Here is a 26,930-nt window from a genome sequence, read left to right on the forward strand (position 1 = left end):
GAATCGCTGTGGTTTGGGGAATGGCTGTGGTTTGGGGAATCGCTGGGGTTTGGGGAATCGCTGTGGTTTGGGGAATCACTGTGGTTTGGGGAATCACTGTGGTTTGGGGAATGGCTGTGGTTTGGGGAATCACTGGGGTTTGGGGAATCGCTGTGGTTTGGGGAATCAGTGGTTTGGGGAATCGCTGTGGTTTGGGGAATCACTGTGGTTTCGGGAATCGCTGTGGTTTGGGGAATCGCTGTGGTTTGGGGAATCGTGGTTTGGAGAATCGTTGTGGCTTAGGAAATCAGCTGCTGGATTTTCCAGGTCTTCCTGAAGATGATAAATGGTGAGGAGTTTCGGTGGCTGACCCAGGTTCTGACCATTGCTGGAGGAAGCTGCAGCGTGTTGTAACAATGAGCATTTCCCTTTTCCTGTGCTTTTGCTCCTTGGTCTGTTTGCTCTAATTAACAGCATTCTGCAGGGGATTATTTTGCTGATAGCAGTAGCTAATAACTGGTTGCTCAAGGCTTCACTCATGCAGTTAGCATTTGTTTTCAGTATTAGTTTTAACTTTTTCCTGACTGCTAACAAAGAATAATTGATGAATATTGCCACCATCCCCTTGGAATGCTAATGTATATTAGAAATGTAGGTGGGAACTAGTTGGTCTTYAAGGTTCCTTCCAACCCAWGCCATTYCATAATTTGTAATGYTGGCATATGAATTCCATAGATTTACATCATATAAAAATTTGTAAAGTTTGGGKTTTTTTTTAATAGGTGCGCAGATATTAAAAAAGTGCTGAGCAAACAAAGCATMTTCTTTGTTTCTGAATTAAAATTCATTATTAAAATATACCAGCTGGAAATGCACCAAAATACAATCACTTTGTAAAATCCCATGCTGAAAGTGAACCCAGGGCTATTTGAGTGGCCACATAATGGCCACACTGCTTTGCCTACTGACCCACAAAAACCCTGCTTTATTCAATGTTTTTCCACATACCTGTATCAGCATGAAGATAAATAGTCATTTTCTCACTAAATTTTTGCTGTTAGGTTRTTTTTAGCTCTTTTTGATTCTTACTGTCATTCATTAGTTTTAAATTAATTCAAGAAAGAGAATTAACAAATTTCAGCTCACAAGGGAATGATCAGCTCCTAATGACCACCTAACATATCGRTAGCTATGTGAGTGTTCTTACTTAAAAAATAATTATCATTCAGGTCTGTATGCTGAAATTATTGTGTATTCAGTAAACTTAAAATTTGCATTTTGRTGCTTGCTGTTATTTGCATTTCTGTCAATTTATTCAGCAGAATATCTCTGACTTTATTTATTAACATGGGAGRGTTCCAATTTTTTATTCCTTCCCTGGCAGAGTTTAGAAAATGCATCATTACTGTATCACTGTAGGCCAAGTAAATCTAGCTAGACTCGATTATGTTGTTGCTTTTATTTTTAAGAATTCATTATCTGAAAAGAAACCCCAAACTCTTTCAATTATAATTTTATTACAATTTTTATTTTCAAGGTATTAATAWTTTCAAACAAGCAAATAAATTATTTACTTGGTATGCTGCAAGAAACTATGGAATAAATTCATTCTCTGACTTGATTCTCTGCATGGATTTGCCTTTAAAAACATTCTCCTGATATTTTTTTTCCTGACCTTGCTCCTTCCATGATGCRTCCCTGATGGAAAACCAGTAATCAACAGACTGGTTTGGATACTGATCTGAATTAGGTGTCAGATGTTTGAATCACTGGCAGATGCACGTGCCTTTAACTGGCCATTTAGATAATTCTTTAGAACTCAAGAAAGTTCTCACCTGTGCAGAATTTATAGATTTCCATGGAAGTCTCACCTGGCTCATGCCTTTTGGAAAATCAAAAGTTATTGTGGGCCAAGGCACATTTTGTATTATCTTGGTCTGAAAACTTCCCTGCTTGGCAAATGGAGAATTATCTGCAAAGAGGATTAAGTGATGTTCTGGAAGAAGATGAAACAAAGCTGGAAATTATTTCAGTTACTTCCTAAGTCAATGCCATGGGGACTTCAGGCTTCTTTTAATGTGTTTTAAACGCCACCTTCCCTTTCCTGTGGTGGAAGGTGAAGYAGCCAAGTGGAAGTTACCTGCTTTGCAGTAGCTGTTGTTATTAATTTCTGATTAAAGGGTGGTTTAACAGATTAAAGCTGCTGCAGTGGGAAACACTGTAATAACAGTTAAGGAATGGGGTACAAAATAAATACATGCTCATTTGTAATCTGCTGACTTGCTTCGACACACTTGGACAGTGTTTTCTCATTTCCTCCTAATGTGATAGCAGTCAAAATCAGATCTCTGGCACTTCTAGAAAATGTGTGTTTCTGTCGAGTTGTTTTGTGTTCCTGCACAGACACTAACTGGATTAACAAACTTYGATTTTCATTTAGGAATAATGATGCAAATGTGCTTTGTTCTTTAAAACTTTCCATTACTCCTGTAAGTGGAGGTTGCTGGACTTTCGCGCTCCTGATTGCTTTTCTGTACTGAGAAATAATTTGGGTTTTTTCTCAATTTACAGATGAAGTATATCTTAAGGRCTGGATTTTCAAAAAATACAGAGACTGTTGAAATTCAAAATCAATAATACTTTGGATATCCCCTCTAGCCTTTCCACTTCAAAGTATGGAAAATTGAAAAAGAAATAACCTTAAATTTTCAGTGTTTTGCAGAAAAATTGTAGGCCTTTTTTTCAAAAGTGAGGGCCAAGTTTAGAAGAAAAGTTGGTCACAAGGGTCTTAAAATGCCACAGGCAGAGGGACTATAGGGATGATGTTATGGCTGAGTTGTTCATGAAGTTATCTCGATGCTTCAGATGAAAGGAGCACKATCATTTACATTATTAGGGCAGGCAGGATCACCAATTAAAATCAGGGCAGAAATAGCTGAAGGTTTGGATCAGATGATTCCATGTGATGCAGGATAAGCAGCACGAGCAGGGAGAGGCTGATAAATCCTTTGGGATCCTCAGCAGGCTCCCATCAGTGAGGTCCAGCCTGGYCTTGGRCACTGCCAGGGATCCAGGGGCARCCACAGCTKCTCTGGGCACCCTGTGCCAGRGYCTSMMCAYCCTCACAGGGAGGAATTCCTTCCCAATTTCCCATCTAACCCTGTCCAACATCAATCTGAAGCCATTCCCCTCACCTGCCTCACCCTGCCATCTTGARATGCTCTTCTGAATAAATATTCTCTCATATTTTTCATCTTTCAGAGCCACAGACTTCACAAAATTCTTAACAAACTCTTCAGTGGATAGGTGTTTTTATTATTTTTTCATGGATGAAATATATTCTGTTAGTTCTTTGGCTCCAAAGRCTTCTAATATAGATAATAATTGTCCAGGTGCTGCACAGATAGATGTTAAAAATTGATTACAGTTCATCTGTGCCTTCCTCAAAGGTCACTCTAAAATGTCAGAGCCTTTTATCGTTGGGTCAGTGATCAGGCAAAAAAATGTTAAGGAAATTTAGGAAATGTTTTAGTGGAAGCTGTCTTCTTTGGTTTATCAGTTTGAGGGATTGGGGAAAAGGTGTATCTTAGGAAATATCTACTAAAAATATTTGCTAAGGAAAGAAAATAGTTCAATTTCTCCCACTTGTTTGTTGTTCTCAGAGAGTTATAAGACTTTRCTGTTCCTTTCCGTGTTTTTCACTTGACTTCCATCTGTTCTTCCTGAGMAGAGCTGGAAAAGAGGTCAAATAGCACCAGTGAAATTTTAGATGACAATAGAAGGAGGCAGAAATCTGCATTACAAATTTTGCTCTCTTTTTCTGCCTTCTACCAATGATTTTCTTACTTGTATTCTGTCAAATGTGTGTTTTTTTCCTGAAGTGCAGTTGATTTGCAGGAGGAAGAGTGGAGGTCCTGCCGTGCCCCATGGGCGTTTCATTCCTCCAGGAGTGTTCAGCCCTTGCTTGTCCTATCCTTTTGGGTGACTTGCATCATGATCTTCTCCATCTCCACCTTCAGATGCAGAAGGGTTTGAGCACACTCCCTGAAGGAAGGATTTCCAGGATGCCATTCCTCTCTCCTTAGGGGTACAGGCAGCATTAAGCTGACCCCAGACACAGAGAGGGAGTGAATGAACATTACTCATTTCAACCTTGTGCCATGGCAGTGGAAAGGTGCCCAGGGTGGCAAAGCAGACTGTGGCACCCCAAAAGAATAAAGCAAAGAAAGACAACTGGAGAGACCCTGCCAGATTGTGCTGCCTTTTGGGGTGTTAGGAGATTTTTCAGATTTTTCCCTCCAAAAATGTTGGTGGGTTGTATTTGCTCCTCTAAAGGTTAAGGATGGCTGCAGCTGGTGCTGGGACTGATACAGACTGCAGCTCTGAGCAAAGCCTGGCTCCAAAGTGCAGCTGTGTTCAAATGTCATTGKTGGGGTGTGCAGAGAATGATTTCARTGGCATTGGACAGTCCTGGGGCCTTGGATCTGAAGGAAGGGATCCAGATGTTCACCACACACACATCTTCATTGACTCCCTGTGCCCCCGTTTTGGGTTTGCCTCTTGCTTCTCCCTCCCTATTTCACAAAGGACCCCCAGAAGTCTGGGTTTGAGAAATTAATGAACCCTTTAAGCATCCATCTGGGATACTCTGTGAAACATATGGTGTGCTGGGAGAGCCATTTGGGCAGGCAGGGGAGGACAATCCCCACTCCTTTGTGCTGTGCAGGTGCCTCCCTGACRGCAGAGCTGCTGGAGGTCTGCTGGAACACTGCCATTTGTATCCTCACCTTTCTTTCTGGTTTTATATTTRTGTATTCACAAGTTTCTATTGCGAAAATGTTTCTCATGGCCTGTTAATTTACTGCACTGACTTAGTTAATTAATTTAGGAGAATAAAGTTACAGACATGAAAACTTGGAATACTTTCTGTATACGTGGGGGGTGAGCATGGTTTAAAGGCTAGGAAGGAACTGCTTTTGCTGCCAGGACAATTCACTTTCTAATCTTAATGCCTCTCTTTGCCAGAAATAATTCAGAAGTGCCCAAGAAACAAGATTAAGTTCCTTTGGTGTCTGATAAAAACAAATGACATATGTTCCTTAATGCGAGAGGACTGTGAGACCCACAAAGGAATCTGTTGTTGTTTGGCCTTTCCAAGTTTGGCTGCATAATTAACAGAAYTTCACAGAGGAAATGAGAAGCTAAATGGGGTTTTTAAGTCTTGGAGAAGCCACTGACAATGTTTTTCTAATAGCAGCCAGTCTTGGTTGTCAGTTTTGAAGGACGATATTCAGTGACCTGACAGTTTGAGGCTGGTAATGAAAGATCAGTTGTGTTGAACCTGCAGGGCATTCTCTTGTTTTTCTAAAAATTGCTTCCCCCCCTTGAACAATTATAAAATGTGCTTTAAAAAATGATCATTCTGACCATCTTGAAATAAAACAGCTCTGATGCAGAGGTGCTTTCTAACTGGGGTAAGCCTTCCCTGTACAGAAGGCTGATCCAACCCAGAAAAAGTGATTTATTCTTGCCCATRATGTCTTGAAGGATAACCACCAATATCTCAAGCTCATTGTTTCTGCTGTTTTAACTGCTCAGGTGAAGGAGCAGCAGGTGATGGTTGTTACAGAGAGGTTGGAGGGTTTGACAGCACCTGAAAACTGTTTAATTCCAGAGAATTAATTCCAGAGACACACAACTCCAGTGCAGTTGTCTAAGGCACATTCAAGCAGGAAGAGCCTGTCCTTTGGGATAAGCATGAACATTGTCATGGTCCAGTGCAACTCAGGAAAGTTTTCCTTTGATTTGGTTTATTGAGCTTTTCTGTCCTGTGGAAGGGTTTTTTCCCTTKGCTGCTGTTACCTGGGTAGAGTTCTGCACTTGACAAATACCTAATATTGGAATTTTCTGTGTAAAAATGCTGGAGATGGTTATACTCCTTCCTACCCTGAAAGACATGTCATGGTTTAATAGTTTCCTCAAAGCATCAAAACATAATTCATGTGTTTATTATGGGATGCCTGTGTTGAAAACAGGGGTTTTTTTTTGCACAGAACAGTTCACAGGCATGATTTATGCTTTAGGAAAAGGCAGTATTACTGTTTTCTAGTCAGAAATGGAATTTTTCTTTGGTATCAGTGCCATGCAGGGTTCATGGATATACCAGTGTTTCAGGGAGAGAAAATACCCCCAAATGCTCCTGGAGTGAGACAAGGACAGGGAAGGATCAATCACCTGCTACTCTCACTGGCAAAGCAGACTTCACTTGGAGAAAAGTTAATATATTTTGTACCAACTCAAATCAGGGTAAGCAGAAATGTAAAACAGATCTTAAAACACCTTCCCCTCCACSCCTCTCTTCTTGCCAGGCTCAGCTTCCCTCCTGATTTTCCCCTGTGCTCCTCCCTGTGTCCTTCCCTGGTGTCAGGAAAATTAATCTATAAGTTTTAGAGGTTTATGTCCAAAAAAGAGACAGAGGAGTCCTGCAACTTTATTCATGAATAAAGGGAGAGGTCATGGGCATTTCCCATGGGGTGTCTCAAATTGCTAGAGGATGCAGCCTCTTTTTATCCCAATTTCCCAGTCATTCCCTCTCTCTTTCTCCATTGGTTGAGGTACTTGAGAAGTACAGGCTCCCCAAAACACCTAATGAACCCCCCCCCCCCTTCTATCATACATTGCCCCCTTTCAATATACATCTCTGTGTCTCTGCTCTGGTAGTCTATTAACATAGYCTGGGATAAGTCAATTAGTGGAATTCCTATAGAAATTCTTCCCATTGTTTCCTTCTGTCTCCCGATATCAGCCTTATCTTACCTCCAGAATCAGAGTTTGTAAAGACACCCTTTCTCATTCCTTTCACTGGGCTGCAGGGGATATGTGCTCCCCATGGGCTGCAGGGGATCTGTGCTCCCCATGGACCCCATGGGCTAAAGGGGATCTGTGCTCCCTGTTCTCCCCCATGGGCTGTAGGGGATCTGTGCTCCCCATAAACCCCCATGGCTGCAGGGGATCTGTGCTCCCCATGGGCTGTAGGGGATCTGTGCTCCCCATGGGCTGCAGGGGGATCTGTGCTCCCTGTTCTCCCCCATGGGCTGTAGGGGATCTGTGCTCCCCCATGGACCCCATGGGCTGCAGGGACAGAGCTTCCAGTGGCACCTGGAGCACCTCCTGCCTCTCGTCCTTCCCCACGCTGGGGCCCTGCGGAGCTGTTTCCCTGCACTGCTGTTTCCCTGCACTGCTGTTCCTCTCCCATTTTCCCACTCCAGGCTCTCTCCCCATTGCTGGTGGGTTTGGCCAGGGCTGGTCTCGAGTCCATCCTGGCACTGGGTCCATCAGACACAGCAGAACCTTCCAGCAGCTCCCCACAGCAGCCACCCCCAGAGCCCTCCCTGCTGCCAAACCGTGCCACACGAGCCCAGAGCGAGTGTCTGCTGGGAATTGGCTGCTTTGGTACCATCCAGACAGCAAATCTGGGAGCTGAAAGCTGCTGCAGAGGTAGAATCCATCCCTGAGCGTGCTCTGGCCCATACTACTGCGTTAGTAAGAGAGTAGTTTCAAGTGGGGAAGACTGAAGATGTAGCAGCTATTTTTAGCAAGACTGCCTCTAAGAAGGTGTTTATTTTAGTCTGGCATGACTCATCCTAATTCTTACATAAAAGACAAGACAAAGTGCAGTTCACTGGCTTTGGTCACTAATCAAAATACTGGCAAAGCCTCAAAGTGCCTGACTTCCCTGTGTCTGTCTTTTTAATCTGTGTCTTGCTGCATGACAAAGGCAGGAAAATRAGCAACCAGAGTTTATTCTTTCTGTGAACTAAGTTTTACCTAGGAGCTTTTAACTAATCCAGCTTCTACAGTGAAAGTTCTGAACTATATAATCTCCAGTGAGGGTTTTTTTGTTGTTTGCTGCTCCTTGCTGACTGTTGTGGCGCGGTATGAAATCATTGCTTTCGGCCACATGACGTCTCCTGCAACCTTCCAGATGGGCTGCAGCTATGTCAAACAAAATTCTTCATCTCTTCTTGATAAATTATGTGATAACCCCGGGGTGAGGCCAAAAAAAAACCAAAAACCAAAAACAAAACCAAAAAAGAAGAAGAAATAAATCCAGTTCTGCATAGTTAAATGAGGGCATTCTTCATTAACCCAAGGTGAGGATGCTGCAGGAGCAGGGAGTGAGAGGCTGCCCAGGAGCTTGGTAAAGAGGCATTCCTCATTTTCAAAGGCAAAAAGAGGAAAACATAAAAGCAGCACATGCTCCAGGCCAAAATGAATGTCACTTTTCCAGGGAAAGCAAAAACAGGAGCAAAGATGGCAACTGAAGTCTCAGCTGGTAATTAGGATCTCCCAGTGGAAATATTGAAGAGGGCTTTGCTAATGTTGTGTTTGGAGCTGTGATGAATTCAGGACTCCAGACTTTAATAAAAAAATTAAAAATTGAACTACATTTCCTGCTTAGAAGGTAAAGCAAAAAGTAAAAATGTGAAATATATGACTTGAACCACACTAGTCTGAAAAGTGAAAGATCACTTTTCCAGGTGGAGGAAACTAACCTTAATTTCTTATCACAACCTGCAACCCATCCTTCTTGTCTATTCTTGGCTTTTAAAAATGATCCATTTCCCTCTCTTGTTTGGGAATGTGCCTTCCCGGCTGAAGAAAATGGGCTCTGTCCTACTTCTGAGTTACATTCGTGGCCTAACTCCTCAGTGTTATGAGAAACTTTTTCTCTGGTCAGGGGACAAATCTGATCCTAATTCTTGCTCCGTCCCTATTTCCCTGGTTGTTGCTCTGGATGAAGTTGGTGGGAAAGGTTTTGTGTTTGTGATATTCCTGCTGGAATAAAGGTGATCTAGAATCTGTGAGGTCTGGTAAAGGTGATCTGGAATCTGTGAGGTTTCTCAGYGCAGAAGAGCTGAGGGCACCCTGAGTGGGAGCAGATTTTACTGGCACCACGTTAAGAACACTCCTAGAGCTCAGAATGCAGGCAGACAGGAATATATTTCCCATGCACAGCAGAAGTCACGTTACCAAAATAAAGGGGCGGTTCAGGTGATTGATTTGTAGCTGAGAACATCACAACTGTGCTGTCGTGAAGGAAAACTTCAAGTTAGAATCACAAAAGGCACTTTTAGGCCTCCCTTGGCTTCTGAAAGAGAAGTTTCAATTTCTAAGCAACTCACCTCAAGACCCTGCCTGTTTTGGAGCTATGAGCAGTTTAATCTTTGTGCAGATAGGTGATGATACCGTTCTGAGATACAATCTTGGCTTGGTTTCTGAGGTTCCAATAAATTCCCTTTATTTTATGTGAATCAGGGACATTTATTTGCCTCTGTGCTAAGGTTTGGGTTTATGGGAAGGAATCCAACCTGCTGAGGGATGTCCATGACAAGGGGGGTTGGACTCCAAAGATCCCTTCCAACCCAAACCATTCTATGATGCTGGGATTTTGCAATAAAATTAGTTGTTTTGGAGCAATGATGGAAATATATTAGATGGTAAATTGAGAATCTGATGCTTTGAGGAGGCTGCATCCTGTTTGCTAGGTCTTTGAACTCTAACCAAAGTGACAAAATKACTGTTTTTAGAGTTCTTGCATCCACACAACTTCCTACACATGGAAGTTCTGCCTGTGCCATAGACACAGGAAAACTTTCCAGAGAGTTGCTGCTACTTTCTTGCATATCCTCAGTTTCTGAGTACTACTCTGTGAGACTTTTAGCTTGGAAAACACAGCTGAGCAGTAATGTCCACAGTAAGCACAGAGATCAGGAATTCCCAAAGAAACAGCCACCAGGCCCACAGGAATAGCACAGAAAATCCGGAAACCCGAATTATTTGCCCTGACTTTGACATACAAACCCCAGTGAATTTTACCACTTTTTCCAGATTCGGATGCAGCCAGTTCCTGAATTCAATAATGAGATTCWGTTTCTCCGGGAGCATAAAACCTGCAGCTCTTTCCTCCTGAGCAAGAACGATGACAAAGATCTGCCATGGAAACATGAGCAAAATGGCTTTAAAACTTTCTGCTGAGGAAAGGTTAAGATTGKAGTCAATTTGTGCTTTTAAAAGGCTGCTTTTCCTGCTGTCCTGAGTTGTAAGCAGCATTTRCTGTTTTACCGACATTGGCCATTCGGTGGAGTCAGTAAAAGCTCTGTCACATCAGAGCTGCTCTTCCCCACTTAGAAATGAGCAGGACTAATTAATGCCATATTTTGTCTGCCTGGTTGATTGATTTATGTGGTTTTACAGTGTTGCCTCTGAACCCCCCAGTTTTTGGCTGCTCCCATGCCTTTCAGTTGAATTATTTCTGGTGCAGCCATCCCTTGTCAGATGCACACACCTACATTTTCTCTCCGTTCCTCTGGACAAACCGTGCTCCCTCAGTAAGAAATGTGCTCGAGCTGATAAGTGTGGATTATATATGTGTGTGAAAAGAACTATGTATTAGCAACAATGGCTCTCTTAACTATTTCAGACAGCATATATTTAGGGTAGCTAAAAATAATTTTCATTTCAGAGACTCAGGGGAGCTTTGCTTGTGGATCAGGCACTCCTTGCGCTCTGCAGGAAGGTGCTCTGAAGGCTGGCAGTCATGCAGGAGTCAAACCCACTGGAAGATATTCTGCCTTGGATTTGGGCAATTCCAGCAGCGCTGCCTGGGCACGATTTTGGGGGCACAGTTGTAGGAGTGAGTAGCACACACTGAGGGTTGCTTTTTACAAGGTTTCCTAGAGCTGGAGCTTTTATGTTGTCTTAGTCAGACTTCAGAATCGCAGTCATGCCTTTCATGGCTGTCTTCCTTGTAGGCTAAAAAAAACCCCACCTGGAAATCAATGAAAAGCATATTAGGATGCACTGAAATTGTCCCTCTACCAGTGCCAGACTTGTCAGTGCCAGTTATTGGGACAAAGCTGATTTAGGTCGAGGTACTTGGAGAGAAATCAGATGTGATGCTACTGCAATTTGGGCAATTAGGCAGAGAGCTCAGTGGCTGGAATGAAACAGAGGATGGCACTCAAGGAGAATCAATTGCTACCTGAAAGTCATCTGAAATGTATGCATTAGAGCTGTGAGTKTGCCTCCTTCTCATCTCTGTCTCCATGAGATGGGAAAGCCATGTGAGCAATGGGGCACCAAAGAAATGGTTCCTGCCAGCTGTGAGATGAAATTGGTAACCTCCAGCAGGGTTACCTGGTGCATGCTTGGCAAAATGCAGAGCTCTTTTTCCCTGGTTTGTCTGTGGCATGTGAAATTGCCACGGGCTGGGGAATGAAAGCATTCCATGTTCTCTGGGATGGGTGGCCGCTGGCAGGGAGCAATGTGCTGTTACACAGATGGAGTCTGGCTCCAGAGCGGGGCAGTCCCRTCCCTGGAAATGCTGCCCAGCCCGTGCTGGTTCCCAGATCCTGCAGTGGCAGTGCCCTGGTGGGGCTGGCTCAGCAGAGGGACAGTGCCCAGGAGGGGCAGGGGGATAGATGCCCTTCTCCCTGCGTTGCTGTCAGCAGGCAGCAGCCGCCCGGCCCTTTCCATCCCGTCAGCTGATTTTGGATGGAGCTTTGGCACACAGGGTGTTCCCTAGAGCCATTCCAGCATCTCCTGTGCAGGGGGYGACAGGCTGCTGAGCACCTCCCAAACTGGAGCTCCCATGTTTCCCTGGACCCCTSCACCCAGGGCAGTATCTGAGTCCCCCTGACGCAGCTTTTGGCAATTCCTTGTGGGAAGTACTAGCTCTTTCCACAGTGCTTCCAAGTTCTCAACCTTTGCCTAAGAACTTGGTTGACATTTAAACTCCATTCTACAGCACCCGGTTACAAATTTAATTTGAATTATGAGGGATTTGCATAATATTTGGTGTTTAAGTTTCTCTTCCTTACTTTTGGAAGCACATAGCRTTTCTGCCCTTCAGTGCAGGGCAGCACCATCTCCTTCTGTTATTAACATACTAAGTAAGTTCCTTTTCTGATCTTTCCCTGTGTGCATAAGATCTAATTCACATTCCAAAATGTTTAGCATAGAATCAAACTCACTGAGGCTTTGCTGTTTGTTAATTTGGGGGGTTTGGTTGGGTTTGTTTTTTGAAAAATTCAATGCACAGAAAATAAAAGTGGCAGGAGAACAAAGCTGCAAAATTGTGATTTTGGAGGTATTTCCTAGCGATTCTAAAATTCCCACAGGTACAAATGAGGTTGCTGCTCTGTGATTGTTATGTCCTGGTTGCTCAGGCTTTGTTTGGCTCCCTCTCCTCGGTGCTGCGCTCAGCTTTGGGGCATGTTCATCCCCAGCAGGCCCTTCTGCGGAGCTCCACGCTGGCTCAGGGCTGTGCAGCTCCTCCGAGCGTTCCTGAGATGTCCGTGTGTACCAGCACTGCTTCTCCCACAGCATTGCTGCTGATCTGGGGGCTGGGAAGGAGCAGGCAGTGGGCTTGGCTTCCTCCTGGCCGCCAGAAGGCAGGAAGTGTCTCCAGAAGGGTTTTCAGACCTTTGTTCTGCTGCAGGCTTGGCCTGTGGATCAAATGCCCTCGAAGGAGAGGCTGCAGCATCTCCCCGTGCCCGGGAGCAGGGTGGAAGGCACAGCATCACTCCTGCCCTTGGCTGGGAGCATCTTCCCCCAGGACAGGTGCTCTCTGCAGGCAAGGTGCAGCCTCTGGAAAGGCCAGGAAATGCCTCGTGCTCCGTGAGTCACCACATCCTCCCGAAATAGATTTTGATTTCGAACTATTTACAAATAAAACCAAACCTAATGAAAGGTTTGTTGGTGATTCTTATTCGCTCTGACAAAATGCTCTGAGGAATCCGCAGTTATCCTCCTCTGATGCTYGTTCACGCACCAAAATAAATAATTTCTTCTTAACAGAGGGGCTTTTTGCACTTAGACTCTTGCCTGAGCTGATAAAAAGTGGTTTTTTCTGTGTGGAGAGTAAGTGAATGAGAACGTCGCTTTTTTGAAGTGGTAACAAAAAGCCTCATTATGAATTAATGAAGTTGCTCTTATAAACAAGTTTGTTTTCTTTAAAGAGAGCTGCAAAARTCGTCTTCGGTGTCTTTTGTTGAGTTAATGTTGTGTAACACTGGATTTGAGGCTCGTGTCTGTTTTACATTACAACCATGGCTGTGCATTCAGGTGTTCATTTGAGGTTGTTTTACACTGAACATCTCTRTGTTTRTAACTGGSCAATGACTCCATCATTTGGGTGTTYTTTGGAGGTTGTTTTACACTGAACATCTCTRTGTTTRTAACTGGSCAATGACTCCATCATTTGGGTGTTCTTTGGAGGTTGTTTTACACTGAACATCTCTGTGTTTGTAACTGGGCAATAAATCCATCACTGGTATCTCCTTTTGGGGTTTATCTTCCATTTGGGAAGTCTGGTGTAAAGCATGCACAAAAGCTGCAGTATGGTTGGTGCAATTAGCAATTTTCTAGATTAAAACAGGACACTCACACATCACCAATTAGCTGATGGAGGTTTGTTCATCCTAATCTAACACATTTCTTCATCCTTTGTTATGTGAGTTTGATTATTCTGCACGTGCTCCTTAGGCCCAGACTTCAGTCCTCATTCCCATGGCCTCCAAATTAAACTTCTAAGGGATTCCAAGTTTTAGGCAGCCTAGTTAAAACCAACATGGCTTTAAGAAAGAATTCTCTCCATCTGCTCTAAGATTAGGTTTTCCTGCATGAAGAGGGATGCATGAGCAATACTTTTTTTTAATATTGTTCTTAGAGCAGATGCATTTTCTGGAAAGTGACTGTGTGTGGGAGGAGGAAATATAGATTATCAACACATGATGACAACACTTTCTGTCAATATATCTRTGTAATCTCTGGGAAGGTTTTAACGGAAAATCATTGAAATGTACAGAACCAGTCAGYTCATATCCCATGTACAGGGTTTAATTTTAAATTGTGTTGCCTGACTAATGGGTGCTTAACTAATGTAAATTAATATTGGGCTGTATAATTAATGCTCATGAAGAGATCTTTATTTTGATACATCTCTTAGAATCCTCTGCCTAATGGCCTTTGGTGGAGGTATGCACAGCTTTAAAAATAGAAGGGCTCAGCTTCTACCTCCTGTAAATACTCATCAAGTGGTTCATTCAGGATTCAAATAAAGATCCATTGTCCTCTGGGTGCTTGCATAATAGCACTGCACTTTGAAAAATACGGTATTTTTAGGGTGGAACACAGCCTCCTGTTTTCCTCCAGGGTTAGGTTGGGAATTATTTCATTGGGGTTTGAAACCCTTCATCACTTTGGAGGGCAGGGGGTGCAGGTGGGTGCTGTTCCCAGGGCACAGCAGGAATGCTGCCTCAGTTTCCCCGGCTCCCATTCCCATCCCACACAGCAGCATGGGGGGAAGGTGGAGCTGGCTCCAGGGATGGGCCTGGCTGGGAAATGAACTCTGCCCCAAAGGGATCCTGTTCTTCATGCTACCCCCTGAAGAATTGTCCCAGAGGAGCTGAGGGAGGCAACAGGGGCTGCCAAAAGGAGGCTTTTCCAAAACCTGTCAGCAGAGCAGACAGCTCTGTCCACTGTGCTGCCCAGAGCTGGCCCAGCACYCAGATCCCACCGGCAATCTGTCATCACAGCAAAATTATCCTTTCCTTTTTTTATTATTTTTCCCCCCTCTAGAGTCAGTTTATCAAAGCATCAGTAACTCTGCTGAGGGAGRCTGGGATGTGGGGTTTGGCCAGCARGGGAGGGTGGGGGGACGAGAGTTTGTTCTCCCACTGCTTGAMTGCACAGCTTGGGTTGCATTTCTCTCCTTTGCTCAGTTTGCTTCCACCTCAGAGCACCCCAGAGAGGAGGAGGGCTGTGCCTGTGTCAGGGGAATGAGGTGGAACGGCTCTGGTTGCAGCAGTGAAGCAGTTTCAGATTTTCATGCATGCTTTCATCTGTGAAGGGCAGACATGCTGGAGAGGTTCCTTTACTATGTGGGTGACCTCTAGTTTGCTATTTTTGGTACCCGATTTTCGGTGCTGTCTCTGTGCCATAATTTATAGGCTATGAGAACAAATTCAATATAAGAGGCGTGTTCACAAGATGAATGTTCAGATACTCTCTTGCACTTCGAGCTTCATTTTCATTTCATTGAATTTTAAACTAGAACATGCTCTTTTGAGCACTGGAATGTGGAAAAAAATTGGCTATCRGCTTATCTTCAGTGAGTTTATTTTAAGGAAAAAAAGAAACAAAACAGATGTGCAGAGTTCACTGGATTTTTTTTTTTTTTCTGTGAGAAGTTACAACACGAGAAGCTGCCACCTCCTGCACCTGGCAGACGTTGGACAAATCCATCCTAGAGTGCCACTTAATTGATTGCGGAACACTGCAGTTCAATCAACTGCAATAAAGTTAATTGAACCKCTCCAATGAAATGTGACTTAAATCCAAGGATTCAAAATAGGAACAGGTACTGATTAATGGAGGCCATTATTTTTAATAGGACGGGGTCCAAGTTGTTGAGTGATGTTTCAATGTTCTGTGTAGTCTCATGAGGATGGGAGTCACTTATTTCAGCAGCTTTCAGGKTAGGTATCAGTATGCAAAAGGCAAAGCTTTCCATGAGAGTGCTAATTTCATGTAGTGCTGCCTTGAAATCATGCCATGGGTAAGAAATGAACAGCAGCTTGTAATCCTGCTGCTTTTTGGGGGGCTGATTTTCATCCCAAACTTTACTGTGGAGTTTGCACGTCCTGGAAGAAAATGTGTTGTGCATTTCCCTTGAAGGAGGTCAGGCACTGGCACAGGGGCAGTGCAAGCTGGGTGAAATAACAGATGGATGGATGGCCATCTTCATAAGCTGGTTTGGCTGAAATTAGACACAATAAAAAAAAATTAAAAGTCTTTGAAGGACTGACAGCTGTTATGCTCCACTCACATTTTGTACTTTGTCATAATATATCATTAAAATGTGCATTTAACCAAGACAGGTTAAAGGCATTACCCCCACCTGATGTGTTTGCAAAATGCTGGGAAAGCAGAGGAGGAATAAAGGCTGTTTAGGCATTTGGTAGCTTGGCACAGGAAAATGAAAAGGATTAACATAAACTGGTCACACCTAGAACGGAAATGAGAAAAAAATACCAGTTCTTTTCAGAGGCTCTGGGCCTAACGGGAATAGCAGGGATGAGCAATCTGAGAAGTTCCAAGATGGAGCTTGGCTAAATGTTAAGAAACAAATTAGGTGATGCAGTTGCCATGCCAACCGAGGAGTCTGGAGTTTGTGATCTGAGCTGCCTCTCTCGGAAATAGCTGTTCCTGGGTGCTGCTCTGGGGGAGGGAGCGGTGCCTGCTCAGCCCTTCCTCGACAGCTCTGCTGTCTGCAGGCAGACACCACAGCCACCCTGCCCTCACCAGAAAACAGCTCTGCTGTCTGCAAGCAGACACCACACCACCCTGCACTCACCAGAAAACAGCTCTGCTGTCTGCAGGCAGACACCACAGCCACCCTGCCCTCACCAGAAAACAGCTCTGCTGTCTGCAAGCAGACACCACACCACCCTGCACTCACCAGAAAACAGCTCTGCTGTCTGCAGGCAGACACCACAGCCACCCTGCMCTCACCAGAAAACAGCTCTGCTGTCTGCAGGCAGACACCACAGCCACCCTGCCCTCACCAGAAAACAGCTCTGCTGTCTGCAGGCAGACACCACAGCCACCCTGCCCTCACCAGAAAACAGCTCTGCCACTGCTCAGGCTGCTGGGGAAAGGTCTGCTGCTGGCTGGAGCAGCCCTGCAGATCCCCAGATCACCAGGCTCCAGCCTGTCCTGCCATCCCAGCCTTGCCGGAGCAAGCACCAGGCAGTGACACCTCCCCATGCCATGGGAACTGCAGCAGAACAGGCACAACATTCCCCATGTGCAAACAGGGACAGGATGGAATCAGGACATTGTCTCTCTATGGGGTATTTTCTTTTAAGCATCTCATACGTTGTTTGTGTACTCCAATATTTGAGTTTATGCAAAGAAATTTTGACTGTAACAAGGCTAGGAATGATTTTGATGGTTTTCCCTTAATTAGTAAGTACTTTTTTTCTTGAAAGACTGTCAAATACTTCCTGACAATCTTCTGGAGAAACCCCACAGAATGACAGAATTCAGGTGGGAATCTGAATCTTGATCTCCTAGTCCAGTTCAATGCTCAGTGGCTCCACCCTCTTCACATCCCTGCAGTAAGGCCTCCAGTGCAGGCAGATTGTGAGCAAGTGGATTACTGCAAAAAGATTATTAATGCAAGATGTCAGCTGGAATTTCCACATCCTTGTATCCCTGCTTCATGAAGCTTTTTTTTTTTTTTATTTTTAATAGACACCTTTGAGATCAACGAAGTGCTTGAAGTCTCGGAGCACCTATGACACCAAAGTACATTAAATGGGATGTGGTCAAACACCAACAGCAATCAGTGATGTTTGTGTAGGAGATCAGAATGTAAATGAACTTCCCATTTGTATTAGAAAGTCTTCAGGAATTTTCCAGAGATTGTYCAAAGCCTGTTTCAGGAATTGTTCAAATAATTGAAGAGTTGGAGGCCGCTTGACTGAAGCCTTTTGCTTCTCTCTGTTTAAGTTTCTGTGGTGTGATGGGAATAATTGGGTGTGCAGAGACAAATTCATAAATTAATTTCCATTATGGGACTCACTGATGTATTATTACTTTCTATTTTAGTAGAATAGGTTAGAATCCTGTGCCAGCTTTTTGAGACAATGAATCTTGGTACCATTTGTGGTGAAATGTGTTTTGTAAGCACATAAAATATCATTATACCAAAGCACCTTTTGGCTTTGGATGTTTTTAACTTGCCTCCTTAGGTGGACCTRTGGTYATTTTTAYATTCAGGYCTTTCCTACAATGCTCAGGGCAAARTGTGCTGCCAACAGAACYTGTTAAAATTTACTTTCTGGATTCACTGTCCGTGTACCCTTGTGCTGTCCATGAGCCTGTTTAATTCAGCTTTTAGAATTAATATAGAGGATAAAATAATAGGATTTTTGACACTAAATATGCTTGTCAGGTGCAAATCTGGAACATGGTCTAAATTTGTGCTAGATGCTGCTCCAGTCCATCCCAGAAGGTTTTGGGCCACTGTGGCCACAGACACCACAACCTGTGGCTGCTTTTCACTGGGTGGCCCTGGGTTGGCCCTGTGGATTCACTGAGCACAAATWACTTCCCAAAACTGTCTGGGTCACTGTGTCTTTCTTCCTCTCACATTTTAGTCTCCAGATGGGAAATTCTTGCTGGCTGGTGACAGGCAGTGCCACGTGCACAGCTCTGTRGTTGCTTGAGATGCAGAAGCATCATTTGAGCCTGCAAAATCAAAAATCACTTGTGGGCTATTTATTTTCTCTGGGACAAATTGTGATGGAGATTGTGTGTGTGGAATACTTACCAAAAAGGGTGAAAYTTTTAAAAAAATGTATTTGTAAGTGTGTGTAACGGGTTTGGGGGTTTGTTGGTTTTTTGTTTGTTTTTTTTTTAAGTAGTTCAGTGGATAAGGAAGAGCTTCTGAGAAGCTTCTTCTGGCAGGATGTGAATTCCCAATTTCAGTCATTCCACCAATGGGCATTCCAAATATAATGATGGAGTTCTGTCTACTGGATTACTGTTAAAAATGATTGACTGCCTTTTCCACTGAGGGAGCATTTAGGCAATGAAGGGATTAGGATGATGCACTGAAGGAATTAAGATTTTGGGTTTTTATTAAGAGAACAAAGTCTGCAAAGGTCTCTTTCTCTGGTACTGGGTTTTTTTTCCTTTTGCACCTTCCTACAGGAAGGCTGCTCTGGTGAATTTGTTCCAGCTCATGCATCTGCCAGCTTACAATGTACAGGTTATTTTATTATTCTATTCTATTCTATTCTATTCTATTCTATTCTATTCTATTCTATTCTATTCTATTCTATTCTATTCTATTCTATTCTATTCTATTCTATTCTATTGTTTCAACCCATTGCATAACTATACACTTCAGAAAAAAAAAAAGCTTTTATCCAGCCTGTCCTAATACCCACAAAGTCTACTCCAGTGTCTCTCAACTCACTCTTTAAAAAAAAATACATGTTGTTAAATAATGATATTTGTTCTTCCCTGTCCTAAATCTGCCCACTAAATGGCACACCATTATTTATTCTTGGATAAAGCTTCATGGGCTTTAAATGTTACTAGAAATGCTCAGTGAAATCATCCCAGAGTGGTGAACCTGGAGGTTCCAGACAGGGGTTTGTGACTGTCACTTGTCTTTGTCACTGGTTTACTCCATATTTTTGAATCATCTCTTGAGGRAAGGGCTGTGTTGGGGAGAGAGCTCTTCATCACCAGTGTCCAGAGCCCTTTGTGCAAAAGCAGCATCATTGCTGGTCACAATCTCTGCTCTGGAGATTTTCAGTTGCAAAATGTAAATTCAGCTTGAGCTAGCCCAGGCTTCCAGTTTGGGCTGGTTTTTATAGACATTCAGTCTATGAGATCATATTATTTCATAAATTAATTCTCCCCAAATAATTTCCATCCCACAGGCCAGTAACCAGGTGATAATAAAGGATGATTTTCAAAAATACAGAATTCTGAGGCTTTTCCTGAGAGTCCAGAGTGGACACAGGAGAGTTGTTGAAATGGTGGGCTGTCCCAAGGGACAGTTTTCCTTGCATCTGGTTTTTTGGATGACCAGATTTCATTGATGCAGCATAGACCCAGCCTCCTCACATGCCTATTTCTATTATCTATTTTCACTTATTTATGAAGGACATGGCAGAAAAAGTTGAGTGCAAGAACATTTTGTGRAATAGTAGAAGGAAAAGAAGAACTGAATGTTTTGCAGTGAAAGACTGCAGAAAATATACTGAAAAATTGGGTTGAAGAGGGAAAGACACAAACTTGTGCCTGCAAAAACAACTTTACCACCTGATTGTTTCTAGAACTTCCTTCTAAATGCTTAGCAACTAAAAGAAAAAGTAGTTTTGCAGTGTTTTAAAGAGTGGGGTTACATTTAATACCGAGAACACAGGTGATTATGAAATTAATTGGGACAGTTGGAATAGAYACCTGTTTTACTGGTTTACAAAATCCCCTCTGCCAAAGCTTGAGGTGGAAGCAGAGAGACTCTCCTCAAATTATTCACATCTGGAAGTTTTGCTGAATAGTATCAAACTAAACCAGTCAGACAAATCTTTCTGAACCCTGATGTCTCAGGGTTAACAACCCTTTCTGCAGTCATCTGCCTTCTGGATGAAATAGGCAGAAGCATAAAAGAAGCAATGTCACTGAAATCTTTATCTGCTRTTGACAATTCCCCAGTTACTGCTTTGTAGTCATGCTCCTCTTTTACCCCCTGAGGTGCTAAAGACTGGGAAGATGAGGTTCTTCTCTGCTGGTTTCACAATTCTTTTGTTCTCCRCTGTTTCTGTAAGACTCTTGAGTTAAATAACCTTCAGCTCTCCTGTAAATATTTTTATTTTATTTATTTTTTGGATAAATCTTTTTGGTCCCAGCTTTTGTAACTGTGCCTTTTCAACGAAGCTGCTATAAACAGTCATTTACAGGTTGTGTTTCTGAGGCAGCTTTAAAAAAAATGTGTTGTATACATTTGCTCCTGCTCTAAATGTTAAATATCATTGCACAGAACGATGGGAACAGATGGGATGCTGCATAAGCTGTTTATCATATTACACATTTATCACTTTACACTAGTGAAGTGTACATGTGTTTGATTAATATTGACTTTTGATTTATTTGGAGGGCTCTGTTTTTTGACAGCATTAGGGATTACATTGTAATCCTTGCTGGCTTCCAAGCTTGAAATTTAATTCCAGTAAAAATAGAGTAGATGCACTCCATAATTCTTAATTACATGATTTTTTTTTCTTTTCTGTGGAAAAGAATTACCTGGTTGAGGCTTTAATACTGGAAGGAATTCAGAAGTAAATGCATAACTCTATTTGCTTCAGTATTTTRGACAGAATAAATTTAGATGCCGTTGGTCCAGCCTCTTGGAATTAAATACCAGATGCTAAGAAGGTGTAAAATAAAGCAAACCAGCAAGAGGCCTATTTAAATCTATATTCTTTTATACCCTCCACCTACAGAATGAGAGAACTTTGTCTTTGCCTGCTCAACAGGTCTGGATGCTCAGCATGTGTTCCACCTACGTCACAGTACATGGAACCAAAAAAGCATCTCCAGACACACAGCACAGCACAGATCAGGGTTTGAGGCTGCAGCCAGCCTTGAAAAGATGCTTTACCAATACACTGAAAGGCATTTTGTCTCAGCCAAAAAAAGGGGAGGTTTTCCTTCTAGACAATGGATGGAAAATGATTTGGAGTTGGATTGGGGTGGCTCGTGCTGTTTGTTCTGCTAAATGGTGATAATATTTAATAGGAGATTGCACTCTCGACGGTAAATCCTTGGGAGTGTGAGATGCCCGGCCTGTCAGAATAAATAGAGGAGGCTAAAAACACTTTSTTTGAAAATGACTGTTCATTTTGGAGGCATGGAGTGATCTCAGTGAAATATTACTGAGTCAGTGGAATTTTGGAGAGAGATCAACTTCCCAGCACGTATTCTGGCAGCAGCTCTTCCTCCATTCCTCAATATCTTTTATGTTCAAATAGCACAGGCAGCACTTCAGTCTTACATGTTGTCATCATTCAGATTTCAGATAACTTTCAGTGACTCCTTATAGGCAGAATGCATAAATAAATTACTTTTACCGTGGCTTACTTACAGTTYTTACTTACAGAAAGCAGAATGCCTCTGCTTTCTTGTGTTAATTAATATTATGGAAAGACATATCCAGCAGAAAGGGTGATGTAGCACTAGGAATTACTGAGACACTGTATGTATATATATTTTTTTTTTAAAGTTGCAGTTCAGTTTGAAGTTTAATTGGCATGACTACAGTAGCTGCTAAGKGCTTCATGTATTCAACTCTTCTTTTTCCATGGAGACTCTTTGGSGGTGCTGTGGCTCTGTTGCCTTTGCTTCCAGGGTATGAGATCCTTCCAGAAACTTGCACAAGGAAAACTCTACTTGTAAATATAATGTGTAAAGGGCAGGATTTGGTTGAATTTATTTAGATGTGTATTTCCTGAAGGAGTAGCTTTGTTTCCTRGTCATCATGTCAGCTATGCACTGTTCCTTAAATGCATATTTTTATTAAAAGGAGTAACTGGAAATTCTGTTTCCTTCTGTTCTTTCTGCCTTCTGTTTGTAGAAATGACAACACAGAAAATTTCTGCATTTTGSTCTAAAAGACTCCTTCCTTTCTCTGCAGGTTAATAATGAGAATGTAGTGAAAGTTGGCCACAGGCAGGTGGTGAACATGATTCGACAGGGGGGCAATCACCTCGTGCTGAAGGTTGTCACAGTAACCAGGAATCTTGATCCAGATGACACAGCAAGAAAGAAAGGTACATTTTTCTCTCTTCCTGGTGGACTTCCCAGTTCTTGCTTCACAGAAAATGAAGTACAGGCATGAAATTGCTTTTTCCTAAATTCTCATTTATTTGCCTTTGCTTCTAAAATTTGAACTGCCCTGTTCTTGTTTAATTTCCTGTGATTTAATTCTGTTGGGTTAGACATTATTACATGACTAAAGGGGCAATATTCTCGCATCATGCTTGGCATGAAAGTTCATCTTTATGGGTTTTTCACATGTTTATGTTTGAGGATCTTGTAGTAAGCAGTAGTGAGAGAGGAAAAGCACTGAGAACAGATGATCTTTTATTAATTTCAAGTGTACTCGAGGTGGGGGTTGTTCAGCAGTGTGTTTCTCACCCATCCATCTAAAAAAAACACCACGATAACTTCACCAAAATGAATAAACCAGGAAACAAAAAGGAATTTGCGCTGTTTCCTTCACCTTAGATGCCCCTGAGTTTGCTTTGCCATCTATGRAGGGAAGTCATTAGGCCCATAATTATCATTAAGCAGCAAAGATTGCTGGTGCTGCTGCTCACTGGTGTTCCAGAAAGCAGCACACGTGGCTGAAAATTCCTGTTCCTGTCCTCAGCTCTGTGAGTTCTCACTTACACACACCTGACACTCCAGGGCTCCCGGCTGGCCCTGACTAAAACTTTCTGTCGGTGCTTGAAGTGTTTTTCACCTCTGCTTCTTATTTAAAAAAAAAAAAAAAAGTTCTACAAAAAGTGAGAGCAGCTTGTGGGGTGGAGGTGGAAGGCTGTGTTTACCTAAATCCTATCCCAATGTGGTCCTGCATTATTGTTGATTTGATGGAATTCTCTTCACACATTTTAAACAAACCTTTTGCCTTTGCTTTTTGGGATGTCTCATATTCACTTTAAATGTAGTGACAGGGCAAGGGGCAATGCTTTAAACTGAAAGACAGTAGATTTAGACGAAATATTAGGGAGAAATTCTTGACAGTGGGGGTGATGAGGCCTGGCACAGGTGTCCTGGAGAAGCTGTGGCTGTCCCTGGATCCCTGGCAGTGCCCAAGGCCAAGCTGGACATTGGGGCTGGGAGCAGCCTGGGACAGTGGAAAGTGTCCCTGCCATGGCAGAGAAGTTGGAATGGGATGAGCTTTCCTGACCATAGAAATATTTGTTATCAGGGTGCAGGAGCACAGATTTTAGTTTCTGTGCTAGATGATTGCCTCGGCATTGTAAGACTTTATTCATTCTGAGGATTCCCTGTTTTGCTCAGAATCACCACAACTGTCAAGGTACATCTGAGTGTTCTTGCATTCCTCAGATTGAGCAGCTTTTCCAGTTAAAAGATTCAATTAATTTGGCACAGATTGGAGGTTTTTAGCCCCGTGCATTTCTCAAAAGGGGCAGCACTGCTGCGAGGTCCCTTGAGCAGAAAGCCCTTTTTCCCTGCTGGGAAGCAGGAGTGCACAGTTATTTAGCTTTAAATGTTTCTCTGTATCCTGTTACATAAAAGCTTGCGGATGTGTCAAGCAACCTACGCTAGAACCAGAAACAGTGGAGCAATTCAGTCCGTGAAAAGCATCTCAGGGCTCTTTCCTCGGCGTGTGGGTATCAGTTGTCTCCTCCTTTGATGGAGCTGCTGGTTGCCCATGGCTGTGGAGCCGAGGCTGCGAGCCCAGGGCTCTCAGGGGCTGTTTTGGCTCACTCCTGTGTGTTTCTCTGTTCCACACCCAGCCCCGCCACCGCCCAAGAGAGCTCCAACCACTGCACTGACCCTGCGCTCCAAGTCCATGACCTCAGAGCTTGAAGAGCTTGGTAAGAAAGCKTTTTTTGGCAAGCATGCTGGCTTTAGTGCAGATGTAAATATCGATCTCTGTGTCTCTCTGTTAYCTTGACGGAGGGAGCTGCACTGTGCACAGTGTCTAGAGCAGAGCAGGTTTTCAGAATGCTGCATCTTTGGAGAGTTCAAATGTGCATGACTCGCATGAATGATTTTTGTGGAGACTTGTGCCGTTACTGCTACGCAAGGGAATGTTGAGACATTTTGTGCATCATCAAAGTTTGGCACATTTATCAAAAAAAAAAAAAAAAAAGAAAAAAAAAGAAAAAAGAAAAGAAAATTATGCTGTATCATGTTTTGTTAGCTTTGCTTTCTAAATTTTCAGTTCATCTAATATTGTTTTATTTTAAATTTCTGTGGCCTCTCATTAGTGGATAAAGGTAAGCTGCCAGAAGCTGTTGTTAAAAGCTGACAGTGTTAAAGCAGCTTCAAACTTCAACTTGTTTCATTAAACTGATTTGAAAAAGTGCATATTATGATATCACTTTGACTTCTGTGCATGATATAAACCTAATTCTTCTCACTATTGGTAATAAAAAATTATCGAGCCTTCAGTCTTTTATTTGCTAATATTGAGAAATGTGAGTGTAGATTCCTTTGSTTGATCATCCACATTTTAGATATGCATAATTCTTCAGGAATTTGTATTCATTTTCTAGAAATGGGGAAGGTAATTGTTCTTTTCTTCCTGGTTTTAATCTGTTARGACATTAAAAGGTAGAATTTCTACAGCTAGACTGAGAGATTGAAATAGGAATAAATCATATATAAAAAGAGAAAAGCCCAGTACATATTTCTRTGTGGTTCTAACAGTAAAACAGTGTGTTTAGCAAGTGAGAAATGGGTATAAAACCAAACCACGTCCCTCACTGCAGAGTAATAGATGACAATAATTCGCACAATAAAACCATTTTTCCATGTAATTCTACAGTGATTTAAATACTTCCTTTATAATCTTGGGGTTTTCCTGACATACACTCATCTGAAGGCCAACTGGAAAGAATCAAGCCTTGTGGCCCTTTTTTTCCGCTGAAAGTCAGTGTTTTCTGGGGCAGACAGATCCCATCCATCCTTAGCAAGCCACTCCAGTGGGAATTCTTCCCAGCAAGGGGGTGCTGAAGTGGGTGCTGTCTTCTGTATGGTCTAACAACCAAATGAAGACCAAAACCACCCCCCAGTCTGATTATTTAGCTCTAGCATGTCTCAGAAATTTTGATTTTTAAGTGCAAGGAAGTTTAGGAGCTTAACTCAAGGTACCAACAGCTTGTGAATCCTCCATCATTTTTCTTCCAGGATTAAAAAGTAAAATATTATTTCTGGAGCACACTTTGTGTGTCTGGGTGTTTTTCATTTGCTTTTCTTTCATGGAGTGCTGAAAGCTCATAAACTTTTGCTGGTTTATCAACCACCTTTCCCAAGCGGACAGCAACACTTAGGCACCATTTTTGCCCCTTCATTGTCCTCTTGTGCCAATTGCTCTCRAGCCGAGGATATTCTTCTATTTCTGTGACTTTCCAATCTTCCACAGGAGATAGTGTTCTTAAAGCAGAATCAGCACCATCCTAGGGCAGGAAAGCTTGTTAATAGTAATGTCCCCAGTGAAAACTTATCATATTTTAGCTTTCCACCCCCCTGCTGAKGTTGTAGCCCTTTATCTGCTGTTTGTCCTCTCCAAGTGGCAGGAACCACTGCAACTCCTTTAATAAGCAACCATGGGACATGGCATTAATTTCCCATTTCCTTATCCAYATTTCCCATCTGTGTCTTTATCCAGGTGGGGCAGAGAATTTTCTGTTCTGAGGAATAGCCCTGCCCTATGTTCCAGAGGTGTTTGTCCCCGAGGAAAGCTGTAGCAGTTGCAGAAATTTGCTTTCTTCCTGAYCAAGGCTGTAAATGCCACTTGTGTGAGACTCTGAGCATCTGCCACCCTAGCAAACRATGTGGCTGCTGTTCCAAATCACATTTGTGGTCTGCCTGCTTTTCATATTTGTCCTGGGAAAGGGCTGCTCTTAGGAGGAGCRAGAACTCTTAAATTGCACAGGAACTGAAAAAGCTTCCACAGGGAAAATGTTCTCCCTATCACCAGTTAAAAGTTGTCTCCTGACATCAAACACAGGCTGTGTGTGTGTATTTATACATAATTTATCTCTCCATATATATGTGTATATACTGGACATCTGTGAGCGCTATGAGAACACCCACATTTTGATAGCCATGGAACTCTCCAATGAAAATAAGCATTTTTTTTTTTGCATCTATGTGCAAACCAAAGAGGAATTACCTGCAAAGGAGCACTGTGGATGTTCTCATCAATGCCTCTGTGTGACCCTTTTCCCTGAGCTGGAGAAGCTCTTGGTCTCAATGATGTCTCGTGACAAAGAACCCCACGAGCTGATTATGTGCTGTGTACAAATGTATTTCCTTTTTATTGGTTTTGAATGTGATGCCTTTAATTTTATTGAATGTCCCTTGTTATGTAATAGAAGGAAACTATAAATAGAAACTCCCCATTTGTTTTCCCTCAGAATACATAGCTTTGTAATGTCTCCCAGCTAAGTTAAGCACCTTTTTTTTTTTTTAATTATCCATCCTGCAGTCATTACAGTCACTTCCTTTGCCTGGCTCTAAACCTTACTTACAGTTTTATTGACATGTTTTTAGCCATTCTGTTCTTTATAATACAGAGCAGACCATCTGAGTTCTCTTCCCAA

The 26,930-nt window shown here is 42.7% G+C and overlaps 1 protein-coding gene across 1 annotated transcript in view; it reads left to right on the forward strand.

The window, feature by feature from the left end:
* SHANK2 (SH3 and multiple ankyrin repeat domains 2) overlaps nucleotides 1-26,930 on the forward strand; it is a 117,026-nt gene that overhangs the window by 54,923 nt on the left and 35,173 nt on the right. The window contains exons 3-5 of the mRNA XM_057372993.1: nucleotides 22,262-22,397; nucleotides 24,114-24,194; nucleotides 24,591-24,599. Of these exons, the coding sequence (XP_057228976.1) occupies nucleotides 22,262-22,397; nucleotides 24,114-24,194; nucleotides 24,591-24,599 (226 nt within the window). The remainder of the gene's footprint in view (nucleotides 1-22,261; nucleotides 22,398-24,113; nucleotides 24,195-24,590; nucleotides 24,600-26,930) is intronic.

Source organism: Malurus melanocephalus, unplaced genomic scaffold (assembly GCF_030028575.1).
Source record: "Malurus melanocephalus ecotype Western Australia unplaced genomic scaffold, MMel_1.1 scaffold_182, whole genome shotgun sequence".
NCBI classification, from domain to species: Eukaryota; Metazoa; Chordata; class Aves; order Passeriformes; family Maluridae; genus Malurus; species Malurus melanocephalus.